Source organism: Rhipicephalus microplus, chromosome X, assembly GCF_043290135.1.
Source record: "Rhipicephalus microplus isolate Deutch F79 chromosome X, USDA_Rmic, whole genome shotgun sequence".
Lineage (NCBI taxonomy): Eukaryota > Metazoa > Arthropoda > Arachnida > Ixodida > Ixodidae > Rhipicephalus > Rhipicephalus microplus.
The window spans coordinates 55,355,677-55,372,170 of NC_134710.1; the positions used below are offsets into that span (position 1 = coordinate 55,355,677).

Consider the following 16,494-nt stretch of genomic DNA (forward strand, 5'->3'; position numbering starts at 1 on the left):
TCGAAACATTCATTATTCTTTTTTACGTGCAAATTGCAAAAGTACATCACTTGTTTCTTTATCACTATTACATTTCACGATTTCATTGCCTATGCCGTGTATCAGAATGTTAAAAGTTTGCTGTAAGGAACAAATAATACATCCTAAGCCTCCATTCAGCACAGCCTAAACTGGTGCACTAGAAGTATAAAACACGAACTCTGTACAAAAACAAGTACAGCCTTTCATGCTGCTTGTTTTTCTGTTTTTTACAGTGTTTTGCAGAGTCTCCGCATGCTTTATATAAATATGCATATAACGACAGGTTCGCTAACAACAAAGAGAGAAAAAACAGGCAAAACGGCGCAACTGACATCTGCAACAATAACCCGAAATTAATAATAAAAAAATGCTATGGACGCAATGTGGTTCCTGCACTAAAGTATAAAAACCAAACGCCTTAAGAAAACCAAAGTGCAGCCAAATGCTGCACTTTATAGTAACGAGAATAGCCATGGCTTCCTATCATTTTGCAACAAATATTGCACAAAACAGACACATGCGGCCAATTCAACAACTTCAAAGGAGATGTATTCAACAAAACTCTTTAAAAATGAGCATGAGCCAATGGAATTGAAGGAATGAAACAGGGGCATGTAGTCCATGAGTACATTGCCAAAATCACACTATCTTAATCACAGCACCTGTCGGCAGTAGTAAACATAAAAATAATTGAAGACAACACTCTAAAACATGATTTTCTATTTCTCTTTCTAAACCATTTTGTGCTCAGTGCTGCAGGCCTGTAATCAAATCTCTTAAAGGAAAGAAAAAAAAATATACAAAGCACTAAGAAATGTTTACTGCCATAAGCTTAGCAATAACCACACTCCTCACATCTCATGACCCTAGAAAAATGCAGTGACCATTAGTCGGACTGTACAGTTTCTTTCTGATAGCTCTACTACAGTTCATCCTTCAGTATAGTGTATCGTTGCCGAGATGGAGCCAAGTTCTTGAATGTAGACTCGGGCGGATCAGTAGCCTGCAAATAAACATTACTTTGTTGAACAGTGCAGAAAAAAATGTTGCATAGTACGTGTCGAACATCACTTTCTAGAATCTAGAACACTCTGTGGCAGTTTGCACATCAATGCACGAAGTACGAGCATACAGAGAGATGTCAGAGCAAAAATCACACAAGAATACCAAGCAAAGCCGACTTCAATATAAGCGGCAAGGTATCACCATGTTGACATCCGCACTGCACTGACAGAGTTTAATGGTGACGTTCTGCACAATGCCCATTTGATAGAATAATGTCCCAAAGATTTTATAAACCTGCCAAACGCTACAGGCTTATGCATTTTTTTTTCTTTTTTCGATTCTTTGACAGTTGATGCTACCTCCTGACATTGATAAAGAACACATTTCAAATTAAAGTGTATGGCAAAGTCAAAAGACCAAAGTATGCTAAGCACTAACCAACTTAGCATCATTCACATATGTCATTCCATGTAACATGTGATATCACAGTTTTGCTTGAAGCAGATTGGGAAGCACTGCAGTACATCAGCGCATGAGTGCAGTCACACAATATTATATTTCGCAGGCTTTCTTTAAAAGTAGAAAAATATTCACCGTGCAGCATGCACACCACCAAAAAGAAATTATGTCAGTTCTTTTTAAATGCGCAACTGGCCAAAAAGTTAATATTAAAAAATTCGGCAGATCCCACGTACCATGCCAATCGATGTCATGTGAAGCATGTAGAGGAAAGGTGACTGAAGTGTAATTTTTTGGTTGAGCTTAACATTACGAAATGACGCTAAACATATGCACTAATGTTTGTTGTATGTACAGACATATACTGTAAACATCCGAGCAAGTGCCCCAACCTGTGAAATTCCGAGCAAGCCCCCCTCCTCAATCCAATCCAATCCAATCCAATCCTGCTTTGCACTGCAGCCCGATTGCTCCGCCATGCCTATGCAGTTCTACACAGTGGCCAAGAAAATCGTTATTCAATGGCATCGAGAAGACGAATAGAACATTCACCAGATGTTTTAACATTACAAGCTGGACCGGAAGCAGATACGGGAATGGGAGAAGAAGTTCGACAATTTGCTACAGCTAAACAGTGGAAAAGCAAAACTTCAAAGGAAGCTCAGTAATGGCGCACCAGTGTACAGCGAACACTTGAACGATGCCTCCCTTCGAGTACCTTGACCGTGAAAAATGTGCAGGATGAGCCGTCACCAACCGGATTCTTTCCGAAGAGGCCATCAATATTGCCAACAGCATGCAGTTGGGAAACTTCGTAGCCTCTAGCCATTACATAAATTGCTGAAAACAGCAGTACGGCGTTGCAATGCGCCGCACTACGAACGAGAGCCAGAAGACGCCTGATGTACTTTCAGAGGCAGCAAGTGCCTTTTGGTCTTCCGGGAACTTGCTGCGACGACCCAATGCCTACATTTTATATAACATGGCCAACATGGATGAGATGATGGTTCAAATAGACAACCCTGCCAACAGGGCGAACAACTTGGTTCGCGAAAGCACCATATTGATTGCGAACACTGGATGTGCCTGGCGAGGTTTCACGGTTAGCCTAGCTGCTTGTGTCAACGGCCACAAGCTCCCGGCCTTATCTTCAAGGAGCAAAGTGGAAAAATTCCAGCCAAGGCCTTTGCGGGCCTTTGCATACCAGGTGTGAATAACTTCATTTTTTTTATGCGGGCGAAGGGTCACATTGTCGCTTAGTTCATTTTATCACAAAGCTGACTTTTTTCTCATTCGTAGCAAATGTTCGTTTCACTGGCACAAAAAACAGCTGAATAACACCGACGACGTACGACACTTACTAGTGTTGGACAAGGTGCCCATCCATAAGACACCAGAAATTCCTTCGAAGAGTACGACACAAACATGCTTTTATGTGCCTGCGGGGTGCATGAGCATTCTGCAGCCTGCTGACGTGTATTGAAATAAGCTGTTTAAGTCCACCTTGCGGAATTAGTGGGAGCAGTATATGCGTGAAGAAGCATGAACACCAAAAGCAAACTTGAAGAACCTGTCACGTCAACATGTGCTCGATTTTGTTGCCGAGGCGCGGGCTGCTGTACCTGAGGAGACAGTGGCACGATCCTTGAACGGATGCGGCATTAGTAACGCACTCGATGGCTCGGAGGATGGCAACAGGCACAGCAGACTGGCCGATATTGGAGCTGTGGTGCCATAAGACAGCGGCAGGCATCAAGTGGAATGCTGCGACCCATTTTTTGCAATTGACTCGGAGAAGTCTTTTGACGTTTCAAAAGTGATTAAAAGCTACAATGAATTCTGGGCCTAAATAAAGTTCACTGTAATAAAATTTGAATTCATGCACGCGGCGTTTTTTTTTTTTTTTTTTTCTGGAGTGAAAATTTTGCCACCTCTTGAATTTTGGTGCCATTCCAAGATGACGCCCCCCCCCCCCCCCCCACACACACACACAACTTTGCTAGAAATTTCAACTTCCATGGGGGGAGGCGCTTGCTCTGGATTTTACGGTATGTTGAAGAGTGGCATATGATTGATATAACCAGTTGTTTACAATTGCACAACAATGCCAATAGCAACGTGGGCATTAGCAACACCAAAACGGTATGTTAGAATGTAGTCCTTGTGAGGAAGGTAGTCATGGATAGTGCTCAAAGACCAACTTCAGTGGATGGTGCTTAATGACAATTGATGCTAACCGACACGACGCCTCCCTCATTATAATGTTTATAAAATTAGATGAGCAGCCCTGCAACCAATATTGGTGTTTCACCAACATCACGCCAGCATAGGTCTTTTTCTAAAGTACTTCCGAGACCTGGCACGGCTCTGCAGTAAAATACTTTATTGCCACGCAGAATGCTTGGGTTCGATTCCTACTGGGGCCATAACATTTATTTTTTGCATTCATCAGGTGAAAGCTGCCGATGTTTTTTCTTAACACTTTTGTATTTAAATTAGCGATGTATGTTCTTGCCGTTCATCAGTAGATATAAACTGTCAAACACCTCTGGCGCATACACACATACCACGGTATATGGGTATGTGCCACACGCGTCTGCAGGAAAGAGTTTCAACTTTTATGCAACGGCATTTTCACATTATTCATCCCATGATTAGACCGTCAAACTCTTTTACCCTCCCGTACTAATTTTGGTCTACCCCAGGTGATCGCGAAAGCCCCAAAACGCAGGCGGCTAGATGGACGGCCCGACGGCCGGACAGACAGATACGTAGATAGAAAAACTCAAAGTGTCTGCAGTACACGAAGAAATGCTTCAAATTTTAAAATATTGCATAACTGATGTTAGTTGAAGAATTAAGAGAAATATAAAAATACCATTACGAGCTCCACATGACGATTTCATTCAGTCAAGGTTAAGAACTTTTCAAAGATTTGGTTCTACTAGCGTAAAACACCCAGTATGCTTATTCTCTGCGATTCTTTAATACAGAACCACCTAGCTATTTGACTTAAATATACAGTCGAACCCAATTATAACAAGAATGAAGCGCCATGAAAATTTCACTATAACAAATAATTGTTAAACGGGCTGAATAAAAAACAAAGAAAAAAGCAAAATAGAGTCCACTGCCAACTTTTAGTACATGCTTGAAAGTTAGACGCTTTCGTAGCCCCATCACATGACCACATAAATGTCAATGCATAAGAACGTCTGAAATTTTGGACACTGCAGCTCTTCAGTGTCTGATCTTTCCTACTTTCTGGCCAAACTACTGGTGCAAAACGACATTGATTGAAACCCCCACCTCTGCCATGTCAGTAGGTTTGAATCAGCGCTTTCACCAGTTGGTCCATTCGTGGCTTTAGTAGAGTTGAAGGTAGTTTTGCCACAATGCCAAATTGCACCTGAGCTAATAAAAAAAATCTAAAGGGGACATTGTAATGGCACAATGCGGCAATACTATAGATAATCAGCGGAAAAGAGTGGAGGCGTGATAGCAGCAGGCAGGAAACATGCCAGTAAAGCTTAATCGCTGACAAAACTTACAATAGGGGTACCTTCAGCAAAGTGCTTGGCAATGCATGTGGCCTCACACAGTTGTATGTGTACGGTACACATTTGATAAGCGTTCACCCAAATGCCCCGGACCACCATTCATGCTGCCTATTTGCAGAAACTGCCAAGTGCACTGCACAGACGCGTTTACAGAAGACGCAGTCTCTTTGTTTTGTTAGACCGAAACTACACATAAGGAAGTGATGAAATTTAATCAAGACGAGCCGAAGCGAGATTTGGTCAGGAAAAATGGAAAAATTTTGAAATAAACAAGTAAACAGCTATTTTTTTGAGTGAGATTCATAGTGCTTATCTGTTTATTTATTATACTACAAGCAGGAGTGAACAACTATTTTGTGTATCTGAAACAAGACAAAATAGTTGTGGTGGCTGCCACTGTGTATTAGGCTTCATAGAAAAAGAAAAGATGGATATTGTCGTTTACTTGTGTACAGGTAGAAAGAAACAAATGAGTACCAATGTACACATGCAAAGATAAGGTGCAAAGCTAAGGCAATCTGCTGGTGCAAGAGAGATGACTTACCACTTTTCACAAAAAGATATGGCCATTCAACCTCATTTGATTTTCAAGGGCACGTGATAATTCATTAACGGAGTGGGCATGCCATAACACGGTTTCGCGACAAATGCCTGCGTATGATACAGCAAGCGCCCTGGCATTGACTGCATAACCTTCATAGAACACGTGCTGCGCGCCTGTTGCTGCAGCTTGAGAAATGCTAGGGTGAGATTGCCACAAGTGCCATGCCATTGTGCTTTTCACTGGCTAGCATGAGGAATCCTAATGTCCGCCAGCCTTGAATGTTTGACCCAAAGTTCGTACAGCTGCACGAAATGAGGGGCGAGCGAGCCGACTGTGATCGCAGGTAGTGCACTTGGGCCACACCACCAAGAAACTTCTAGGGGGTGTTGACTTGGGGCAATCCATTGGCATTTTCAAGGATAGCACAGTATAACCTACTGATGTTTGGAGGGGTGGAAAGGCAACAGAAGAGGCACAAAGACCTGTGGATTATGAGAATAGTGCAAGACAGTGTACGAGTGCGAGACGACCCTTGGTAGATGTGTAGCGGCTCGAATTTTTTGCTTTGTTCTTTCCTTACAAACGTTTCATGTTCAAAAACTTTTCACTTCACAGAGCTGGAATAGGATAAATGAACTTGAGAGCAGTCCTAAGAACATGTAGAAGTCCCTTTTGTAGCAGGCTTGGAACATCCAGAAAGACTTTTTGAAGCGGGCTTAGAGCAACCAGACAGACCTTTTGGAGCAAGTTTGGAGCATACAGATTTTTAAGATCAGATGTAGCCCCGGTTTCACAGACTTAGTGAGCAGCATTTGTCCAAAGCAACATTTCGAAAACACTAAGCTAAATTGTGCAGTTGCCTTATTTAGCTATATACACACATTTGTGTCATCCTTTTCCTTCCGTTTTACAGTAGAAAACGTTGCCCCCTCGTTTGCCTCCCTCTTTTTTTCCATTTTTTTCTGTACCTCGTAGGGCTTGCTGAGACAACTTGCATAGCCAATCACAGCCTTGATGAAACCAGAAATATGATCTTTCAGACATGTTGCCAGGCTCAATGCTTGATGGCTGTCACACCTTGCGGTTCAATTTAAGTACCAGCGCACAAGACAGCGCTGATAAACGATTTTGCCGCAACAGGGGTTGTTTGGTGCAGGATGGTGCAGGTAACCAACTTTCATGTAAAATGGTGCGAGTGGCGCAGCTGTTCCACCACTGCTTTCAACAAAGACACGTAGCAGCCAGACTTCATTGTTAAAACTGATGATTCAGCATGGGTGCATTGTAGTAAGCAGGTTATTATAATATACAAAACATATAAACGTTGATGGCACAACAACCGATATAGTTGTTAGAAGCAGAACGCTATGAGTGGGTTCGACTGTGTTTTTCTTTTTATATCATGGTTTAGTTGCTTTTCTTTTTTTTTCACCGCTCCGAATCAACAGGGAAGCAGAGCTATAATTGGCAATAGCGTGAACAACAGTGATATCTTGTGATGCTTTATACCACCACAGTACTTTATAAACGTTACTGGGCGGCCCAAATTCTCTTGGAGAAAAAATAATAAAACCAAAACTGACTCTGGTAAAAGACTGCATGTTAGTGAATACTCTATGATGTTGGCGAATGCTTTATGCCAGTAGATCAGTAGGACATGAGAAATCTTTGCCGATTTGTGTTTTTAATGAATTGTTAGCGCTGACTATAGTTCTTGTCTTCACAAAATAAATAAGAATAAAACACACACACACGCTATCAGCATTCTTGCTGCTCTACACCTATCGGAGCATGCAGTATTAGAGAAATGGTAATATGCTTACAGACAAGGTAAGATTTCACAGAAGCATTTGTGCCATTGTGTGTTGGAATTCCTAACGCTGTTCTTTCAAGTAGGTTGCAATCTGCTAGCTTGTCGGCAAGTAGAGCAGCACTGTCCATCAATTGCAAAGGTATCACGCAAAATCCACTTACAGCACAATGTATAAAGAGCTATCATGTTCAGGAGCCAGACAAATCCAATCCATTGTTTTGGATTCAAGCTAGTACAGTCGATGTCAAATTTCTTAGACACCCGAAATTCCGGACATGCTCGATTTTCCTGACTCATCTGTGGCACCGTCAAGTCCCCCCATAGAGTCATACGTATTAAAAAGTCTGAAATTCTGGAAGCTTATCGCTTTCGGCGTCCGATTTCCCAGACTTTTTACTGTTAATCACCGACCCAAAATCACCGCCGCCGCCATTTTGGTTGTTTTCATATTCTCGAATCCACCATACTGGCATCGCAGGTATGGCCAGCAGCACTGCCACCAACCGCCGCACTGCGCCGCGGCTGCCATAACCTTGAAATCACACGTGTCAATCCGTTGCCAGCCGTAGCTTAGCGGCTTAGCCAAGCCAACCGTTCAAGTGTTGTTTTCTCAGCTCTGCGCTCATGTCTTCGGTTGATCATTTGCTGCTGCGCGCTATCTTCAGTAATCACGTTTCCAGACCTTCAGCAACCCCCGAGCTTTTAGCTGTGTAGTGCTCCGCTTTTTGTCGAGCGAATTCGCCGTTTACAGCGATGGCACCGACTGCTCCTCCGTCTTCGTCCGCGCCTTCGAAGCGCACAAAGCCCCTCCGTAGGCTCACGATGGAGAAGAAAGCCGCTATCATTGAACAGGTCCAACACCGTTGATCGCAGGGAGAGGTGGAGAAGGAGTTCGGAATTTCAAAGCAAACTGTTTTAGACTTCATCAAAAACAAGGCGAAGATTTTGGAAGTGGCTGCCAAATCAACCGGGGCTGGAAAGAAGAATGCGAGCCAGGGTGTTTGCCCTGGTTCGCATTGTGCATGACCACTGCGCTGCGCATGACCACATCAAGGACCTAAAGGCTATACAGATTGAATTTCTGCCACCTAAGACCACAGCAATCCTGCAGCTGATGGACCAAGCCTCAATTCCGAACTTGAAGCATCATTACAGATCATGCGTGCTCAGCCGCATGGTGCTCTGCTCCGACAACGAGAAAAGCTACGCTGTTAACCTCAGGTCTGCCGTCGGCATGCTAGTTGAATCGTGGAAGGCGGTTACGCAAGAGACTATGCAGCACTGTTTTCACCACGCGGGTTTCACATTCGACGCGGAGACGGCTGTCTCGCCCTAAGTGGACAGCATGTGTGATGATCTGCCATCCGCGCATGTTGTCTTCGACGATCTGCGCACATCCGGCGTGTCGATTCCAGCTAGGATAACCCTTGAGAGCTTTGCCAACGCTGACAAAGACCTCGAGCTATGTGCGGACTTGACCGATGATGAAATCCTTCGTCAAGTTACAGAGGATTCCGACAACTTCGACACTGAGAATGAAGAACCATCTCCTACACGGTTAAGCTCGGAGTTGATGCGAGCACTGATGACACTGTCATCGGTGTACAGCGGCAACATAACATTGACTGAAATTGAGGCAGACATAATCGCAGGCAAGCGGAATGCCGTGCAAAAGAAAATAAGCGACTTCTTTCTGCTGACCTATGAGGTAGCGCCGGCCACGTCTGATATTTTTTTTTATATAAATGGCTCTTTTCAGAGCCACCTAGACGATTCATTGAATGAATTGCGTTTGGAATCTTGTATTTCAGCCGTTGGCCTCTCCGTCTGCGACAAATACCTACAAAAAAATGTGCGTGTTCACATGCATTCGTTTTTCTGGACTGCCCGATTTTGCGGACGTTTTCGCGGTCTCTTGAGGGTTCGGGAAATTGGATGTCGACTGTATGCCATTATCAATAATAAAGACAAAACTTTCGGGCTATGAACAGATATCTCATTAGAGTTAAACAAAGCTGGTCCCACTTAAGAAATAGGCATTAGCTGCTTCGTTATAAGGTCTATATTAGCAAATAATAGTCGACGAGTTTTGCGTTCCCTACTAATGGCAGCAGCATGAGCAGCCGAAAGCCACCAACAAGACGCGTCGGGCTTTTCGCGAGCCTACGAATGGGAAACATCCGCCAGTTTGAGGCGGCACTTCTTGATTTCCGCAACGGTCTCTGTGTTGAGACCTCTGGGATACTGTTTGCTGGTGGCTTTAGTGTCTGCAAATAAATCTTGATTCGTATTGAACCTGTGGTGTTGTTGCGAAGTCAATTAGAACTTCTCAAGGCTTGTAGTTGGCTGCATAAAAATCCCAATCTGCGGCCGCTTCGTTTTTATTTTTTTTCTTCTTTTCTTAGCTCTCAGTATGTTTTAGCGGAAAATTTTCTCTCATTTACTCTCGCACCCACAACTTTGCATCAGTTTTCCATGGGGAGGGGGAGCGAGAGGATCATGCGAGTAAATACAGCACTTCTTGCCAGAGTATCTTGTACTGTATCACAGAACTATTTTTCAAAAAATCGTCGCTGAGCCTTGATTGCAGCAATGTATACTGCGATTGATTATTAAAATTCTTTGAGGAATGACTAGGAACAAAGTTCATGTGAAAATAAAAGTCACCAGCTAATTGTCAATGCAAGTGTGTTTACTGGTTCGATTAACCCTTACCGTATTTTTGCGCGTATAACCCGCCCCTGCAATAATCCACACCCCCACTTTCAGCTCACAGAGAAAGAAAAAAAAAATCCTCGCGTATTGCCCGCACATTTGATATACAGGAAAGGCTGTACAAAAGCTACTGCTCAAGCAACATAGCACATATGTAGACAGAAAATGCTTTATTTAGCAAGCAGAATACGCTGGCTGCAAGGCCAGTCACAATTCACTCACTGTCATCACTTGAGCCGCAGTCCTCACTATTATGTACAAGGTCATCTTCGGTTCCATTCATGTTGTTTGTGATGCAGCATTTCTTGAAACTTTTTCGCACCATCTCACCTGGAATGGCCTTCCATGCCTCGACAATCCACTTGCACAATAGGGCAATATCAGGCCTTCGAACTCGTTTTGTCGGCGTCAAGTCGTAGCAGCCTTGGGCCATCCACTCGGCGTAATAGTGCTTGACATGCGCTTTGAAGGGCTTGTTAAGCGACACATCTAGAGGCTGCAACATTGACGTCATTCCACCGGGTATAACAACCAAGTTGGTGCCGTTGCGTGAAAGGCGGTCCTTCACTTCCTCAGCTGTGTGGCCGCGGAACGAGTCAAGAACGAGCATGGACCTCTTTGCGAGCATCGCACCGGGCCTCTTCTCCCATACCGTCTTGATCCAGTCTACGAACAAGTCACTGTTCATCCATGCGTTCTCGTGTGCGCGCACCACCACACCGGCAGGAAAATGAACCTTTGGTAGAGTTTTCCTTTTCAAGATGACGTACGGTCGCAGTTGCGTGCCATCGGCGAGGGCACAAAGCAAGACTGTGATGCGCAGTTTCGTGTTCCCGTCGGTCAGCACGCTCACCGAACTGCTGCCCGTCTTCTCAATCGTTGTGTCCAACGGCATTTCAAAATAAACAGGAGTTTCATCCGCATTGCCGATTTGCGAGAAAATGTAATTGTGCTGCTTTCGCAGGCCAATTACATATCTCTGGTACTTGAACAGCTTCTCTTCATAAGAAGCCAGCAAGCGTTGACATATTGTAGTCCGCCGTCTGATTGAGAGCCCTTGCCGCTTCATAAAGCGGTGCAGCCATCCGCGGCTCGCACGAAACTAGTGAGGTAGGCCTAGCTCTCTCGAAAGTCGCCCGCTTCCACTTGGGCCATCTCGGTCGATACGGCGTGACCCCTGCTTCTCACATCTTCGATGAACTTTACTGGCTCCACCTCCAGCTCAGGGTAGGCGCCGGTCTTGGGGCCACGAAATGACCTACGGTCGCGGTGCGCAGCTTATAGGCTCTCTTTCTTCTTTCTCCACAGTCGCACGCAGGACTCGTCCACATCGTGCAGTCTTCCCGCTTCGTAATTTCCAAATTCCTTGGCAACGGCGATGATCTTAAGCTTTTGCTGTGCCATGAAGGCCTGCCCCCGTACGCTACTCATGGTGACAGAACAGATCGACTTAGGCTTGGCGAACGGGTCGAGATGTGGAGAACTAGCGGTATCAGCGAGGTAAAGAGCGCTCACACTCGGCGACAACTTGACAGCACTACCCCTTTTAGTACACTGTAACAGCACCCTGGAAACAACATAACCGAAATGCATGCCTGCTACCGCGTCAAAAAGTAGTACATTAAATTTACTGATAATATCTCTATAGGCACTATAACATCTCATTTGCCTTGCTGAAATAAATACTGCTTTATTTATTATGGAACTTACTTTATTTATTATGGAACTTTCTTAGACAGCACCACCTTTTCGGCAAGCCCTTTCCAAAAGTAAACATGGCGTCTGTGACGTAGGGACATGTGAAGGGTCACTGAGCGGCCGCGAACGTCTAAAAAATATACTTGTGATGTGACAGTGAGATTTTACACTGAACAATCGAATTGTCTCTCCCCAAATGTTTTTCTAAATGCTTCAACGATGCAAGCAAGCGAAACCAAAATCGGCCGCAAGCTGCCGTGCTACTTGCGGAGCAACACGAATTTGCGGAAACCACCTCCGTAGCCTTCGCTACACTGTTAAGGGGTTTCACAGCACAACACGTATTGCTGTGAAGCAGCACTATAGGAAAAAACCCCGCGTATTATCCGCACCTCTACTTTGCCACTGAAACTTTTGGGTTTTTGGTGCGGGTTATACGCGCTAAAATACGGTATGCTGTCTGCTGTTTCTGGCCGTGACACACTCTCCGCGTTGACTATGAACAAGGCTCTTGCGTGGGGTGCCGAAACATCAAGTAAAGGTTTTGTTCAGTGTATACTTTAGTGTCTACACTAGGCATTTCCCGATGAGATGGGTTGCTGTCAAACTTAAGATTTCAATCAGCAGAGCCTTCACCATTACTATTTTCATCATTGTGCTGTGCATGTCATTCTTAATCGTATTTGTAGTGATTGAGGCGAGGGGCGCAGTAAACATTTAACACACACACACACACACAAAACACACATACACAAAAAAAAGGGACAGTGCAACGGTGCATTCCACTCTATTCACTCGAAAATGTTTTTTGGCAGCAGCTTGCAATGTTTACACATAAAAAGTTGCGTATAATCCTCTCTCAAACAATGTTCTTCTATTTAATTTTTCAAGGATATTGCCAGGTGTGTCCATTCAATGCATGAGGATTTCATTTGAATTGAAACTTTAACACAGCATTATTTATCTAAATTGCATAATAAAAACAGTCTATTACAATGTGAATATCATTACATCGAGGCTCGTTATTTTGAGGTTCGACTGTATTTGGAAGCATACCTGAGCTTCAGTTTCAGCCCCTCCTACCGTGGGATCAGGGCCATAATGGAACTCTCGATGAAGTTTCCCAGAATACAGGTCATCTACAAATGCCTTGAGCTTTCCAGGTACTCTGAAAATGGCCAACATACAAACACAAAAGCATAAATGCATTGCATTAGGAGGATAATTTGCACTGCTGACTGCCAACAATACAAAAAACAGAAAAGGGAAAACAAAAAGATAGTAAGCTTTTTCATAACACCTGTGCTACATTTTAAATTGTATGACAACCTTTAGAGAGCCTCGTTTTGAAGTTTAATATATCATTATAAAACATGGACAAGCGCAATAAAGGGACACTTATGAGAAAACAATCTCTTTCAATTGAGTAGTTACCCTTTCACCACATCGAAAGCATCCCACCTGTAGTGAAAAGACGCTTGCAAGCTAGAAAACCCAAAAATCTGGCTGATGTTTAACTGCGTAAATTTAGTTATCATGAACAAAAGCCATTATGACTTGGTTTTTCAGACTATGCACACAGTGTTTCATTAAGGTTAAGCTCTATTGCAAATCTTGTGGAGTGTCTATTAGTGCTATTCAGTCCTTTCAGTGATTCCTATTGGAATCACATGTTGTAGGTAAGTCAGCAAGCACATGGTAAAAATAGAGCGTTCTTCCTGAAGAGCCCGTATTTAGCATCTGCCCTACATGTAGTTTCCTACATGGTACACACAATCAGGCGAAGTCACGTGTGAGCAAAAATATTACTGGAGCAGTCATGCTGTTAACCCATTTCACTGAGACAGCTTGTTTCACCATGCAGAGCTAGGTAATTTATTTTTGTTTTGTGCCGAAAATTTGAATCTTGTTTAATGGACATTATGCAATCCCAACAAAATAACTTTATAAGTAATAAATTAGGCAAAAGTTACCATATTATTGTTAAATAATAATTGTTAAATTATTTGGCACTGTAATAGCTATCTATTAGGTGTGAGCAGTGATTTTTTCAGTTTTTTTTGTACTATCATAACCTTGCGCATCTCAAAATGTAAAAACCAGCTGCACACATTGGAAATAAGCGATTTGAGATGAAAGGGTCAAATGCTAACAAGGATAGTCTCCCGGTACCCAGTGTAGCAATTGTGGCATGTTTGGCTTTTTTATAACGTGCTAACAAGGCTAATCTCTGCTCCAATGTTTCAGCAGACTAGCCTTTGCTTGAGATTTCACAGCCAGTCTTCTAGCTTTGTTCACTTGATGACTGGATTCCGCATGCTGCTTATGCATGTGCTCCGACGGCACACACAGCTCAGCAAATGCACCATCCACAGCAAGAATAAAAATTAACACAATACAATAATTGTTAGGGTTTTTACATCCCAAAAGCCATGATACGATTATGAGGAAGGCCGCAGTGCAGGGGTCTAGAAATTCTGACTATCTGGTGTTTATTATTGTGCACCTAAATCTTCAATACAGTAAAACCTCATCAATTTGTACTCGGTTATTTTGAAATCCCACTTAGTTCGAAGTACTTTCGCAGTCCCGCATTTCGCAATGCAATTTTTAGTAAACTTGAAGCACCGGTCAGCACCAGTCTGGCTGATTCAAAAACTCTGGGTGCAGTGTGCCGATCCCGATTTCGCCGCAAATCCACGAAAAAAATGGCATTCCTTGAGAGCAACCAGGCAATGTACTGTAGCGATACTGATGAATGGCAGCTGGAGCACCCCAGCCTCGGTACTTCCAGCACAAAAAATAAAATTATATAAAAGAAATAGTCTCCCAATAAGCTGAAATGTGTGCCTGCTCAAAAACAAGGCATCCTTCACTGCATCACAGCAGTGACGTGCAGGCAGTATGTTGCATGTTTCTCACACCGTCAGCACGTCATGATTTACTCTTTCTGATAAAAAAAAGCAATTGATAAAGGACAGTCTGGCAGAATTCGCGATGTATGCGAACCCCCAAGTGTCAGTTGTTCCAGTAATTTGAGCACTGCAGGCGGAGTTCTTGCCTGCATTGCCTCCTTCAAAAACTCTGTTTGAAAGCTTCAATGATAATGTTTACCGGCCAAAACACATCTCGAATTGCGTCACAATGTCCATTATTTCAAATCTTTATTTTACCAGAATCTAATGGTCGCACCATGGCGTGCAGACGCAGTAAGATGCAGATGACATGCTGCCTGCATGTCACTACTGTATTGCAGTGAAGACGTCTTGTTTTTCACAAGTGCACATTTTATAGTTAATCACGTAGTTCTCTCTTTTTTTTTTCGGTGGCAGCAGCAAGGCCTGGCATTACCCTTAGTTTGCGGCGAAATTGTGACCAGGCATTGCTGGAAAACATAACGTTTGGAGCTGCAAACTATCCAGCACAGCAATCGACCAGCCCCGATTACCTTGAATAATTTCAAGTTTCTTGCATCCCACTTTTTGTATGTTCTGTTATTTCGACAACCTGCTTAATTCAAACATTCATCATGGTCGCAGTGACTTCAAATTAACAGTGTTTAACTCTACAAGGGCCTCAAGCATTTTAATTTTACCCCTACCAAATTTCGGAACGCCACAGCCGGGTTTCAATCCCGCGACGAGAGTATAACTGCAGGTTTCACAATTATATGCCTTTTTCTGATGGGCGCCCATCTACAGAGCATTTTTACGCACACTCACATGCACAACGATTACACAATGGCTATGTGTGATGTTTTGAGAGCAGCAAATGAGTCGAGTGGTGATTTTCTCAGTAGCATACTAGATAATGAATTATTAACCAGTTCAGATTCAGAGACCAAGTGAACACCTTCTCTCAAAAGCGTGCATGGCACAATGCCCTTTCATTGAAATGCAACAATTTAGGGCTAAGTTATGTATTAACCTTCATTTAGATCACTTGAAGTTTGTTTCATATCAGTGCGATTTCAACTTGAAACTTTACGTCAGATTCAACACTACCTTAGTGGCTAGATTTGTAGCGACATGACATCATTATCTTGACGTATTGTGCATTCCAGTTGTTACACTGAAAGCTTTCATATCACATTTCAATATACAAGCACCTCACAAACACAACAGCAATGTGCTGTGTACATCTTTTTCAAAGCAAAATTATAATTATATAACAAGCTTACAAAAAGATTTTCTAAGGTTTCACCTGACATAACCGTAATAAGATTATAAGGCATGCCATAGAGGTACTACAGATTAATTTTGACCACACTGGGTTAGTATTTAGCACACATCCAAACCTAAGAGCTCCAGGCGAGTTCTTGCATTTTGCATCAGCACTGTAAAATGAACACATTTAACATAAAGATCTAGGTTCTTTCTGAATGCATATTTAGTTGTGTTCAAAGAAGCAAAGAGAATACAAAGGAGCTACTCACTTTAGGTGAGCAAAGTCTGGAAAGCGGTACATATGCCTGAAGCTGTCGATGGCAATGAGAGGGAGGTCTTTAACTGTTTTGCCCAAATGCTGCAAAGGGTGGGCAAACTTGACTCCATCCGCAATGAGGGGGTTAATGGCATCTGTAATATCAATACGAGCAGCACTAAAGCAAGCATAGGTCAAACCAGCATAAACTAACATGGGTATTGGCATAGTTATACTTCATAAGCCCATGCATACAA

General features: G+C 43.1%; 1 protein-coding gene and 1 pseudogene across 1 annotated transcript in view; one reads left to right on the forward strand and one right to left on the reverse strand.

The window, feature by feature from the left end:
* Positions 1-548: 548 nt before the first annotated feature.
* The window catches only part of ERp44 (Endoplasmic reticulum protein 44), a 59,982-nt gene continuing 44,036 nt past the window's right edge, over positions 549-16,494 (reverse strand). Inside the window, exons 10-12 of the mRNA XM_037427173.2 lie at positions 16,251-16,392; positions 12,872-12,983; positions 549-1,024 (exon numbers count right to left, since the gene is read on the reverse strand). Of these exons, the coding sequence (XP_037283070.1) occupies positions 944-1,024; positions 12,872-12,983; positions 16,251-16,392 (335 nt within the window). The 3' untranslated portion in view covers positions 549-943. The remainder of the gene's footprint in view (positions 1,025-12,871; positions 12,984-16,250; positions 16,393-16,494) is intronic.
* Positions 1,894-2,820, forward strand: LOC142775326 (uncharacterized; annotated as a pseudogene).